Source organism: Bubalus bubalis, chromosome 17 (assembly GCF_019923935.1).
Source record: "Bubalus bubalis isolate 160015118507 breed Murrah chromosome 17, NDDB_SH_1, whole genome shotgun sequence".
Lineage (NCBI taxonomy): Eukaryota > Metazoa > Chordata > Mammalia > Artiodactyla > Bovidae > Bubalus > Bubalus bubalis.
In genome coordinates, this window is record NC_059173.1 from 70,502,603 (window position 1) to 70,516,908 (window position 14,306).

At 34.3% G+C, this 14,306-nt stretch overlaps 1 protein-coding gene across 2 annotated transcripts in view; it reads right to left on the reverse strand.

Annotated features, from left to right (window-relative positions):
• Nucleotides 1-14,306, reverse strand: part of TLL1 (tolloid like 1) — a 324,523-nt gene that overhangs the window by 36,908 nt on the left and 273,309 nt on the right. For both annotated transcript variants that reach the window (XM_025268229.3, XM_025268228.3), the window contains 3 exons: nt 11,537-11,717; nt 3,749-3,874; nt 865-992 (listed from right to left, as the gene is read on the reverse strand). In XM_025268229.3, coding sequence (XP_025124014.3) covers nt 865-992; nt 3,749-3,874; nt 11,537-11,717 — 435 coding nt within the window. The remainder of the gene's footprint in view (nt 1-864; nt 993-3,748; nt 3,875-11,536; nt 11,718-14,306) is intronic.

Here is a 14,306-nt window from a genome sequence, read left to right on the forward strand (position 1 = left end):
AAATTAACTTTATGGCTGGATTGGCCCAATAAGCTACTATGGACTTGTAGCCTCATTCCTAACACAATTTCTTTTTCTTTATTATGGTTCTTGTTAGACTGTCCTAAGCCTTGCTAGTTGGCATTCTTTCCTGCTTTTGACAATAGCATAGTGCAGAAAATTGTCAAAATTTCTATATTCTATGATTCTGTTTCTTTAAATTGTACTCTTCAAGTATTCTGTAGTCTATTATAAAATATAAGATGTACTATCAGATGACCAGGACAGAAAGCAAGACCCAAAGAATACAAGAGAGAGGATGAACATTATATTCATTTTTGAATTTGGAAGAAGTCTAATGATATCAGTACTCATCTAAACAGGACAGCTACATTATGCAAAAATAACACTCCAGAAATCACAAGACAAAATTAGTTTTCTATTAAAAAGCACATATGCTTTGCATATAGACATAGAATTGACGCAATAGAATTTACTATGGTAAGTTGAAGTGAATAACTTATAGTTTTCTTCCTGAATTTTTTTTGTTTACATCTCCATTTCAAAACATTATTTTCAATAACATATTAGGAAGTAAAACATACTGTTTTGCAGTAACTTTGGCAATGCCTTTTAAAGCTTCCCATCCAGGATAAGAAGACTATATGAGAACTACACAGCTACCATTACTATGACTTTGATTAGGGAATCAGGAATTTAATCAATGTTAGTAGGAAAACATAAGAAAGTCTTTTCCATCTGTCTACTAATTCAATTCAGTTAAATAAACATTCATTGTATTATTCTATTTCCACATACTAGCTGTGCATGTGCAAGACATTAGCAAGCAGCTTAACAGGAAAAGAGAATAATGTCCTCACTTACTAATTTGACTCGATGACCAGGAGTGGCACTGATTTCCCACGTGCATTCTTTTCTGCTTGGGTACTTGTCTGGCCAGTTGGGACTAGTGATGAAGCCACTTGGACTGTGAATCTTCTGTTCACACTCAGCTGTGCCAATAACGATAGTATCAATTAGTGTGTAAATCTAACCCAGGATTGGGCCATCAAGGAGGCAGCTTACTTGCCCACTATCTTGCTGAAAAATTTTCCCGAATAACTAATCATCACTCTACCACTTATCATATTCATCTGCTTTGGCAAACATTTTGCAGCACATAATCATAATTAGACAATGACTATTTTTGAGTTCACATGAAATTAAGTATTTATAATGAATTAGATAAATGCAATGAGAAAATGAATTATTTTTAACTGCTGGATTTATAAGCTCAAAATTTAACAGAGTAATGTTATTGATAATCAAAGGTATCAATTCTTGGTATGTACAAAACATTTAATGCAATGTCACAACAAAAGTCAATGGACTATGTCATTTTCAATTATTTTTCCTATTAACATAAACATCATTTATAGTTAACTAGGATCACTAAGCCACTTTATGAATCATATCTTTATATTTTTTCTCTCCCTTTGTTAAAGTATATGCTTGAATATCTAAATCATAATTTTAGCTGCTAAAGTAAATTCTTTGTAATTTCATCAAAGTAAAATGAAGCCCTGAGGGGAAAACAGCTACTAGCTTCAGAACTAACTTAGAAAACATGGCATTCAATTAATATGAAATTTCTTTTAGATTTTACACAGTTTAAATAACTTCATCTTGGGGGGGCATCCAATATTGCTAACGCGTGCGTGCACTGTTGCTTCAGCTTTGTATGACTCTTTGTAGCCCTATGGATCACAGCCTGCCAAGGCTCCTCTGTCCGTGGGATTCTTCAGGCAAGAATGCTAGAGTAGGTTGCCATTTCCTTTTCCAGGGCAGCTTCCTGACTCAGAGATTGAAACTGAATCTCCTGCAGCTCTGGCATTGCAGGTGGATTCTTTACTGCTGAGCCACTGGGGAAGACGCAATATTTCTAATATCAAACTTCAAAAACATATAATACTGTATCTTCAAACTGTGTTCCAACTATAATAATTTATGAAGCATCATGCTGTGTATCCTGGAAATTATTTGTTGTATATTATGTCACCCATTCTAAAATATAATTAATTCTCTGAAAATTTCTAAGAAGTCTCAGGGGAAACACTTTACTATATGAACAAAACACTTGTTAAATAGTAGTGCTGCACAATAAGGGTAAAATGACTGACGCTACTGTGCTGTTGGTGCCTGCCTTCCTTCTAAACCCTTGCTTTAACTGCCAGCTTTCCACAGGGAATTGGATTTGTAACCAAGAAATCAAAAAAAAAAAAAAAAAAAAAAGTGAAGTTTAGCTTGTTAAACAGCATAGGTTCGTACAGCAAAACTTAAAGTCTGAGTGCTGTCTTGATAAGGGTTTTCTAAGTTCCATTATCCCTGTCCTTGCCTTGCTCATATGAAATGTGGAATCTTCCAGATCTGGCAAATAGCCTATAAGATAAAGCCAAGAGGCTTGCTGCTGAAGTGTATAAGGTACAGAGTATCATAGCAGTAGTGAAACAAAATCCAGCCCCTTTACTGACAGAAAAGAGGAGTGTCATTAGGGGTGCCTGGATATACTTCTACATAAAAGAAGTTTCCTAGAAAGTCCTTTCTTGAAAATATTTATTATAAAGAGAAACTTTGGATATCTAAATTTATTTGCTACCTGAGTCACTACATGCACCCTCTGTAAAAACTTTTTTTTTTTTCCTAAATCATCTTCCATATCTCAAAATAACTGGGCCTATTCCCCAGCCTATTGATTTACTAGAATACTTTACCAAGTTTCACAATCAGAATCTCATTGGTTTATACATGAAAGTAAAAAGAGAAAAAAAAAATCTTGCATATAATTCTGTGCAACGTCATTAATTTAGTGAAATAGAGGGGAAAAATGTGACGTGACCATATTTGAATGTAGGATTCAAATGTGCATACAAAGAATTACTATGTAATTGTGGTTCTAGTCAGGCACCTACCACTCTACCTGTACTAATGACTAGTTATACACTTATCTTAGTAATAAATCCAAGTTAAATAGAAAGCTTTATTTTCTTTTTAAACAAAAGAGAAACAAGGAAGAAATAAAGGAAGAAAGAAATAAGATCTGAGTAACTATATCTTTTCCCCATGTAGCTCACACTGGCTGAGGAGATGAAGATAAATGTCTTTATAAAACCTTGGAATATAGTAAGAACGTAGGACCAAAAGCTGATAGGCTAATACTGCGCTACTAAGATGCTGTGTCTGTATGTGTGTGTGTTGGGGAGTGGGGTGGGAAACCATGACTTAAAACTCTAAATGGCACAGTATTTTCAAATGTCTTTTTTATGGTAGGCATTTGAGTTTGAGATGCCTGGTATTTAAAGTGACAGCATTCATGCATCACATATATAAGATATGTTGGGGAGGGAAATTAAACCAAATGCAAAGCATTTAGCAGCGGTTTAAATATGGAGACAGGTATGAGGCCTGTTATATGAAGACTGGCGGATAATGCAGTGCTTTCCTGGCTGCCAGACGGCATCATGGCAGCTCTTGCATCTGTTATACAGGTATTCTAATGCCACCTATGCATGGTGTGCAGAACCTTGAGGTAATACAAAGTTTCCAGTAGTGTGATTTGGATCTTTGAACACTGGGTGTATTTTTATTTTTGACATTTGAATAGTTAACAATTTATACTCACTGAAATGATTAACTCTACCTGGAAGCAGTGCTTTACCCAAACTGCATGATGTTCTAGATATCATCAGAAAAAATGACCTTTCTTTCATACCTTCCTTGCAATCATGCTTATTTTCGTGCAGCACAAATCCATTTCGGCACTGACACAGGTAGCTTCCCATTGTGTTGACACACTCATGTTGACACCCGCCATTATCCTTAGAACACTCATCTTTGTCTGGCAAAGAGATAACCACATAGATTAGTAAGTAACTTTAAAAATGAAGGACATCAAAGGAGAGTCATTTAGTTGTAGTTAATATTGGCAAAGGGTAAGCTAAGTCACAGCTTTCCCTGTTCCCAAAATAAAGCCAAACAAAAAATTATAGTGACTTAGTTCTACCTAGTCCTTGTTTAGCTTGGAGCCTTGTGCCGTAAACTGAATTTCTGAGATCACTTACACCAGGATGACAACATGTAGTCCTCTTTCATTCCTCTATTGGAGAAGTTTTGAGTAGGGCAGAGGAAATAAAAGAATCTTTTTCCAAATAATCCTAAAAATTTATTGTCAATTTTTAAAATCAATTAAAAATAGTGAATACTTTGAATAAATGCAAATAGGGGCATATAAATGGAGGGAAATCCTTCACTATGGCATGTAGACAGAGGCTAAACAAGGTTCCAAGATTTGTGTGCATTCATTTTTAAAAATCACTCATTATAACTACTGTAGCTGATTTTTTCCATTAACTTTGCAGTTATGCTTAGCATTAATAAATCTGGATATTTTATAAGATTCCAAGACAGAAAAAGGCATCATTAGATTATCCTGAAGGAAAAACAATTAATATATTTTAAATTAATATACTCAAGCAAACCAGTTAATTAATAAGTAATTCCATAAAAGAGCTTTTAGTGTGCTAGAAGTAAAGATTGCTGCTAAGTCGCTTCAGTCGTTTCCAACTCTGTGCGACCCCATAGACGGCAGCCCACCAGGCTCCCCTGTCCCTGGGATTCTCCAGGCAAGAACACTGGAATGGGTTGCAATTTCCTTCTCCAATGCATGAAAGTGGAAAGTGAAAGTGAAGTCACTCAGTCGTGCCTGACTCTTAGCGACCCCATGGACTACAGCCTACCAGGCTCCTCCGTCCATGGGATTCTCCAGGCAAGAGCACTGGAGTGGGGTGCCGTTGCCTTCTCCATGAAGTAAAGGTTAGGATACGAAATATGAGCTCTAAGAAATAACCAACAAATTCACTACAGGGAAAAAATCCCAACTCTATTAGCAGGCAGTCAATTCAGTGAGAGGCATCAGCCACCATATTACATTGCTTAGCAGTCATTGCATGAAGGGCTTGTCCATTAAAGTCAAAACTGGCCTCTGCTCCTGACACATAGATATGATGATTCTTCACTCAGACCTTCCCCACTCCCATAGTACAGAGAACAAAAAGCCACATGACAGTCACATCAGAGATTAGGCTGAATTCAAAAGTTACACCGTCAACTGATTTTTTCTAGTGAGAGTTTGTGAGCTCATGGTGGCACACAAATAGCAAATACTATTTTTGCTTGTTTTATTTTATTTTTGCTTGTTTTAATCAAATCAGTATTCCCCCTATGGATATGGGTGTAGGAAAGCCATTTTATCCAAGAACCTGATACTAATATTTGTGAATACATTTATTTTTTCCCATTTTGGTGACTGATAACATGATATACCACATGCATGCTTCTGGGATATATTCCTGCATTGGCAATATCAGAATATACATATAGACAGTCTTGAAATTTTTAATAACATATCAGGATCAATATAGCTGCAATTTAAGTGTTTTTTACTTGTCCTTAAGACTTCCATAACACTTTTAATACTTAATATTGAAGCTAAGCAAATAAGAAAAAATAAATAAAATAAATAAAATTTATCTCTAAAAGAGCATCAAATATTAAAGTGTATAAGAAATCAGAAATTAATAGAAAGTAGCCTTGCAAGATTAATTTTCAAGAAGTTCATAATTTGGAAGTACTTTTACCTTAACTGTGAAAACTACAGGTGATGTTTGTCAATGGCCCACGTGGAAAGGATGAGTGGGGAACTAGACTCCCTGCTCCCGCTGTCACTACCCATATTTCCTAGTTCAGACAATCAGGAGATGATTTAAGTTTCTTATTTTAATATGCCTTTCCAGGGGCTGTTTACTTAAGATTGTTTGGAAAAATACTTCTTTATGAGTTGATGTCAAATATACTGCATCACTGTAAATGGAAAGAGCCAATTAAAAATTTTCTGGTGCTAGAATTACTCTGAAATAGATACATATTTCTTATAAACTATTTATCTAATGATTGGTAATCTTAAAATCTGATATAGTGAACTATGGCTGTATTCTAGGTCAACCAGATTTTTGAGAGTTAGTTGGATATCTAACAATTGTAAGTATTTTACATTTAAGAAATTAGTTTACATTTGCAATTGGCTGGTAAACAGGTTGCTCAGTGACAAACCTATCAGAGCAGGGACCACCTGAGTCATCCCTTCATTTGGATCTGTTAGACGCCATGCATGAGAGACAAAAAATGTTAAAAAAGAACACAGGTTAATATGCTAAATTTTTCAACCCATAGTCATTTTACAATGAAAATAATTCCAAAACATAAAATATTTCTAACATTTAAAGTTCCTTGTAGTATAAATATCATGTTGCTACATGATATTTCTAAGGAGAGTTATTTCTTTAGATTTGATAGAACATAATCTGATTTGTAGTAATGGTAAGTACAGAGAAATAAAGTTGAAAGTGAAACAATTCATATTTGAATAATAGTTTTTTTGCCAGATTTTCATATTTCTGTTGTGCTGAAAAAATAATAATAATTTAAAAATAATTTTTAGAGGAGGAATAAGAAAATGAGGAACAAGAGGGAGAAGAAGAAGATTTTATATATCATACTGTCTAAGTATCTTATTATTTTTCAGTGTCCCAATTAATTAGTGTTTCCTTCTTCCCTACATCAAACATTGCTTAATATAATCAATGTCACATGAAATTAAGAGTTACCAAATATATTGCTAGAATATATGCGTAAGCTAATCTAAACTAAGCTAAAATTCAAACTTGGGCAAAAAAGCAGCATATAAAAGTCATCATGCCGAACAAAGCAGTGTATAAAACTGCCCACACATGCCAAATAGTCAATATGAAAAGAGAAAATTTCAGTAAACATTGGAATACTTGAAGTTATCCAGACTTCCTACATCACACAAAGAAAGCTATTTATTTAACTTAATGTCTTTAAAGATGATTACACAAATATATTCTGAATTTTTTATAAAAATCATCAAATTTGAGGAAAAACATTAGCAAATATAATTCTGTTTTCATTTTCTTTCCTTTTTATCTTCTTAGGACACAAACTACAAATATTTTGAACAATGAAAATCCCAAGGAAGAGAGAAGGAAGGAGGATATGGGGTTTTAAAAATTTCTCAGACTGTGGAATGAATTCAATAATTGATAATTCTGTCAATGAATTATTTGAAATTTTCTAGCATTTTCATACTGTCAGCATGGGATTTTAAGAACTGTTTTTATTAAAGAGAAATAAATGTCTTATTGAGTAGAAATTGAAACATTTAATTTTTTAGATGGAAATTAGCCTCCTTCTTTGGAACGGACATATCTGATTTCCATTCCTTCATATTAGATGAAGGAAACGTCCATTATTAGGGAAAAGGGAGGTGGCATTTTCCCATCAGAGGCCTGCAGAGTATCTCTGAGACTATCAGAGACCATCAGTCTATGAATAATACATACTGGATGGAACTGAAGTGGCAACCTATATCAAGTTCTTGCAAGATTCAAAAATAAAAATTTTCTCTTTGCAGAAAGCTTCCATGTCTGTAGGAAAAAGAAGTAAAGGGTCCACGCACCAGAACAGAACAATATATGAGCAGATACACTTACAATAAATGCTCAGATATAAAACAAACATTGTACACACTCATGCATACACACATACACAATACCTCTCATGCATGTGTGCATGCATACAAGACACACAGTTTTCAACACAAAACTGTTGAAAAAATAATCACCTTCAAATGTGCTCTGATAAGCTCTATTGAGAGCAACAATTCAGACAATTTCCTCTTTCTAAAATATGCAAGTATTTAAATATCATTAATCATGAAACTTGGAACTAGATTCAGAATCATAGAAGAGCTTTAATTGTGTTACTACTTGAAATTAATCACACTAATATTTAAAGTTTTGTTAGGATAATATCAGGTTGAATTTATTCTAAAAATATCTATGACCTTCTCATGAGAAAAAAAAAAATGGTGTGTAGGAGAAACAGTGTAAAGAAATATCTATAAACACTGAAAGGTGGATAAGATGAGAATCAGGGCAGTTGAAATCACTTGAATATAGAGGAAGAAAAATCACACAAATCATTTTATCTGACTCCTATATTTGTAACAGACATAAAGGAACTCAGAGTCAAGAAATCCGGGCTTTAATGAGCTTATCCTTTAAGTCATCATTGCATCTTTTTACCACTACAGGGTTGCCTAAAGAAAGTGGAAGTTCTATGTGCGGCTCTCATTGCCTGAAGTTATTTGTTATATTATTTCCAAATAACGAGCACTGTGATTAAAGTAAAACTCAAGCTTCCCAAATGTTATTTTTACATGCATAAAATCCTACTAATATTTCCTTTAAGTTTAACCTATTTAAGGAAAAATAATTTTGTTCTTACAATACAGTTAATTTTGCTTAATCACTTAAAGTAAGTAAACTATATCAAGTACACCTATGCAGATTTGCATAATTGTATTCAAATACAATATCATATAAAATTAAGTTAGGCTTTACTTCATATAAAGTAATTATTGTTATTTAGAAACAAACCTCATTCATTCATGGAAAATAATGGTAATATATTGTTGAATCAATGATAATATATTGTTGAACCAGCTATCTTCTAGAAAATGTCTATATTATTAGACATTCATCTGTTATATTCCAAAATACATAAAAATTTAATAGATATGTAATTCAATATCATTTTCAAATAACCTTAGTTTTATAGTCATAATTTCCTTATTTACTTGTACTATTTCATTATATTGCTTTATAACACACCCTTAATATCAGAAGTAAATAACACTAATTTTTGTAGAGGAGCTTATGGATATTTTGCTGTATAAAACAATAACTTCTAGATTTTCAAACTATAGCATGACTATTTTAAGACATTAAGAATTTATGCAATGATTTCTTGCTTTGCTGAACATGAAAGTGACAGAAATCTGTATTATTTTGCTAATAAACTCTTAGAGTCAGTCTTCTAATTCCATTTCTTAAAGTGCTTATTGAAAATCAAAGTTATGTGTAAACATTAGTAAAATCTCAATATGATTATTCATTAGATATTAATAATTGTATTTTAAAAATAATGCTATAGTTTAATTTCATTTTATTCATTAAAAATCTAAGTATATTTCCTTGTGTTTTTTCTCTCTTGATGCATCACTTAGTTGCAATAAAGCTAGAACATATTTTTAAATAGTTTTCCTTTCTATATAATATGAAATCACTTATAATAAATACTGTTTCTTTTTAAATTGAATTTCTTGATAAATTTCTGGGGAAAGTTATGTGGAAAAATAGCTAAACACTTCTCATTATGTTTTCATAAATCATAACCACTTCTGAACTTTTCAGAGAACTGATTATAAACAGAACCACTTAAGATTATGTCTCCATAAAAAATTTCTGGATTAACATACACAATGCAGGAAATACTTATTCAATTGTCTATAAAATGTTGCAAACTAACTATAAAAATAAAAATTAGAAAATTTAACTCAATAAAAACACATATTAATAGTATTAATTTGTATTAATACTTATGAACTAATCAATAGATGGATTTAAAGTTTCACAAGTTTCAGAATAATGTTTTTAAGAGGAATAATTTTGAAATTGGGAAATTTAGGGAATTTCACTGATGTTTACTTATTTTCTTAAAATGTAGGGGCTTTTAATCAAATTTCACCTCTTTAAGAGGGAATTTTTAATGTGAATTGGTTCAGTATAAGTCAGTCATGTCCAACTCTTTGAGACCCCATGTACTGTAACCCACCAGGCTCCTCTGTCCGTGGGATTTTCCAGGCAAGAATACTGGAGTGGGTTGCCATTTCCTCCTCCAGATCATTAACCTTATACACTTCCAAAGTCATTGTATGAAAATATTGCCATAATAATTTTGTGTTGTTTTTACTAGGCTTTGATATATCTGATTAGAATGTATATAAAATCTAAGTCAGCAAATTTGGAAAACTCAGCAGTGGCCACAGGACTGGAAAAGGTCAGTTTTCATTCCAATCCCAAAGAATGCTCAAACTACCGCACAATTGCACTCATCTCACATGCTAGTAAAGTAATGGTCAAAATTCTTCAAGCCAGGCTTCAGCAATACATGAACCGTGAACTTTCTGATGTTCAAGATGGTTTTAGAAAAGGCAGAGGAACCAGAGATCAAATTGCCAACATTCACTGGATCATGGGAAAAGGAAGAGAATTCCAGAAAAACATCTATTTCTGCTTTATTGACTATGCCATAGCCTTTGACTATGTGGATCACAATAAACAGTGGAAAATTCTGAAAGAGATGGGAATACCAGATCACCTGACCTGCCTCTTGAGAAACCTGTATGCAGGTCAGGAAGCAACAGTTAGAACTGAACATGGAACAACAGACTGGTTCCAAATAGGAAAAGGAGTATGTCAAGGCTTACTGTCACCCTGCTTATTTACTTATATGCAGAGTACATCATGAGAAATCCTGGGCTGCAGGAAGCACAAGCTGGAATCAAGATTGCCAGGAGAAATATCAATAACCTCAGATATGCAGAAGACACCACCCTTATGGCAGAAAGTGAAGAAGAACTAAAGAGCCTCTTCATGAAAGTAAAAGAAGAGAGTGAAAAAGTTGGCTTAAAGCTCAACATTCAGAAAACTAAGATCATGGCATCCGGTCCCATCATTTCATGGCAAATAGATGGGGAAACAGTGGCTAACTTTATTTTTGGGGGGCTCCAAAATCACTGCAGATGGTGATTGCAGCCATGAAATTAAAAGACGCTTACTCCTTGGAAAGAAAGTTATGGGCAACCTAGACAGCATATTAAAAAGCAGAGACATCATTTTGTCAACAAAGGTCCGTCTAGTCAAGGCTATAGTTTTTCCAGTGGTCATGTATGGATGTGATAGTTGGACTATAAAGAAAGCTGGGCACTGAAAAATTAATGCTTTTGAACTGTGATGTTGGATAAGACTCTTGAGAGTCCCTTGGCCTGGTAGGAGATCCAACCAATCCATCCTAAAGGCGATCAGTCCTGGGTGTTCATTGAAGGGACTGATATTGAAGATGAAACTCCAATACTTAGGCCACCTGATGCAAAGAGCTGACTCGTTGGAAAAGACCCTGATGCTGGGAAAGATTGAGGGCAGGAGGAGAAGGGGACAACAGAGGATGAGATGGTTGGATGGCATCACCGACTCAATGTACATGGGCTTGGGTGGATTCTGGGAGTTGGTGATGGATGGGGAGGCATAGCGTGCTATAGTTCATGGGGTCGCAAAGAGTGGGACATGACTGAGCAACTGAAATGAACTGAAGATCTAAGTATTTGACAATGCATTTCATAGGGCCATTATTATTAATATCTTAACTTTAAGTAAAAAATTATTAAACTAGGATAAATGTTCATGGATTCAGTGTACCTCCAAGTTCATTTATAGAAAACTATGAAGAATGGATAGCATACAATTTAAGCCAATCCACCTTGAAAGTCTGTAATACACATGCAACATGAGAATACTGATACCTGAGAAGAAATGTGCTTTGAAGCCCTTCTTGGATACAGTATTGTCAGATTTGAATTCTATTCTCATATTGTTGAAATGGGATGTGATCACTTCAGGCACTTCAGCACCACAATATTTGCCATGCAATTTAGACTCAGAAGAGAGACCACTCCAAATCTCCACATAATCATACTTGCATACCTAGAAATAAACAGGTTACTGTAATCACCAAATCTGAAAGCATCAGATAATTGACAGCTGTTTTTTAAAAATTTATTATGTTTTTCCCTTTTCACTCCTGTGGGTCAAACTGGATTAACAGGTCCAAAAATACAGACTTCAAGAAAGCTGAGATGGGTGACGAATACTTGTTTAACAATGCGTACGATTTGAACTCTCCACATTATGTGTGCCTTGTAATATGTCAACCTAAATTACTGGTTTTTTGTGATATTAATTAGGTAATGAATAAGCAAAATGTTGCTAGGAAAAGTGAAATAAATTTTCTATCTATTTTGCTACCACTGCAGCTTTTATTTAGAGAGGGCTCTGACACAAAAATAGAATAATGTTACTGAGGTTAAAGTTGTTTCCTATTGGCTTTCCTTTTGGATATCAATATAATGAATGAAACAATGAAGTGATAACATAACCCAGTATTCTATAAGTCAAGATTTTTCTCATGCCTTTATTTTAAATAGCCAATAATTTAAACTATGAAAATGCACAGAATTTTTTAACAACATTCCACAAAGTAACCTCATCATAAATTTGAGATTTCCAGGATATGTTAGAGTCTGTAAAGCCTCCTTCCATGAATAAAGACTGCTACCATGAGAAAAATGTCTTCAACCACAATGAACCATTTATTTTAAAACCATCTACCTATCTTCCTTCTAAACATAAACTTCTATCCTTTGGAACTTTTACCACCTAGTGAATCAAAATGCCATTTCTGCCATAACTAACAGTTTTAGGGAAACTCAGAAAGTAGAAGCCATTCAATACTAAGCTCACATGACATCACAGAACTGGTAGGAAGAGTCCCATTTTCAAAACAGTGCTGCTCATGTGAAAGCTTTTCTAAGATTACTGTAAAAATGCTTTTTTAATTTTAATATTTCCCTAAATTTCAGATAATTATTAAAGAAAAATGATGTTTCATGTGGATAAAGTATGTGAGAAAAATAAATTGCAGTAGTTTTTCCATCATAAAACTTATACATGTTGTGAAGAAGACCTCAAAAGGTCCATAGAGGTTTAAAATTGTACAGTTCTCTGAAACATCAGTTCATTGCATTTCAGACTTTAATTTCCTTAAGGGAAACACAAAAGTCTGCACTTCTTTTCACCTCAAAGCCAGCTATTGTTTGTTTAGTTGTGAAGTCATGTCCAACTCTTTTTGTGACACCACGGACTATAGCCACTCCAAGCTCCTCTGTCCATGAGATTTCTCAGGCAAGAGTACTGGAGTGGGTTGCCGTTTCCTTCTTCAAGGAATCTTCTAATTCAGGATCAGACAGGTTTCTCCTTCATTGTCGGCTGGAGTCTTTACCACTGAGCCTCTTGGGAAGTCCCACCTCAAAGCCATTAATAAGAGACTGAAAATGCACACAAATGCCTTCACTACTACAAATAAAAATTTTTAAAAATGATTTAAAAAGTAGGAAAAGTGGGAGGGGTAAAGAAGAAGCAAAGATACATATACAATATAAAATTATAGCATAAAACCCACAATTATTACCAATAATATTACCCAGGAGTACAGATACATTGGGCTTCCCTGGTGGCTCAGTTGGTAAGGAGTCTGCCTGCAATGTGGGAGACCCAGGTTCAATCCCTGGGTGGGGAGGATCCCCTGCAGAAGGAAATGACAATGCATTTCAGTATTCTTGCCTGGGAAATCCCAAGGACAGGGGAGCCTTGTGGCCTATGGTCCATGGAGTCACAAAGAGTCGGACACAACTGAACAACTAAACCACCACAGATACATTACATTTCTGTTCTCCACTTATTTGCAATCATTCAACAAATATACATCAAAGACAAAATACATTTTATGAGTGAATTTATCATACTTTTGAATCTTAATTCATTATAAATTGGGCTTCCCTGGTAGCTCAGCTGCAATTCAGGAGATCCTGGTTCAATTCCTGGGTTGGGAAGATCCCCTGGAGAAGGGATAGGCTATCCACTCCAGTATTCTTGGGCTTCCCTGGGGGCTCAACTGGTAAAGAATCTGCCTGTGATGTGGGAGACTTGGGTTTGATCCTTAGATTACGAAGATCCCCTGGAGAAGGGAAACAGCTATCCACTCCAGTATTCCGACCTGGAGAATTCCATGGACTGTATAGTTCATGCAGTGGCAAAGAGTGGGCACAACTGAGCAACTTTCACTTTTACTTTTTCATTTTAAAATAAACAAAGAAAAAAAGTTTCTGGGAGAAAAGATGTGAAAGTTAGAAAGAGAAAAGGAAACAAAGTACAAAAGCTCAAACAAACAAAACACTTTTGTTACATTTTCTCCGGACTTAAAACAATATTGAGCAGTCATACAAGACACAGTTCTAAAAGTTGTCATTTCTAGGGTTGACATTCTGTTTGAATTTGGTGCTTGTGTACTAGCACATAGGAATTTTCAAATAAATGATTTCACTTGTTTAAAAGTGATCACCTAACCGAAAACTGGACTTTTACTATGGTAAACTATAAAGGTAAAGAAAGGAAAGATACTGTCAACCAGATTCATCTTTTATTGAGGTTAAAAATTAATCTTTGTGAATCATAAGC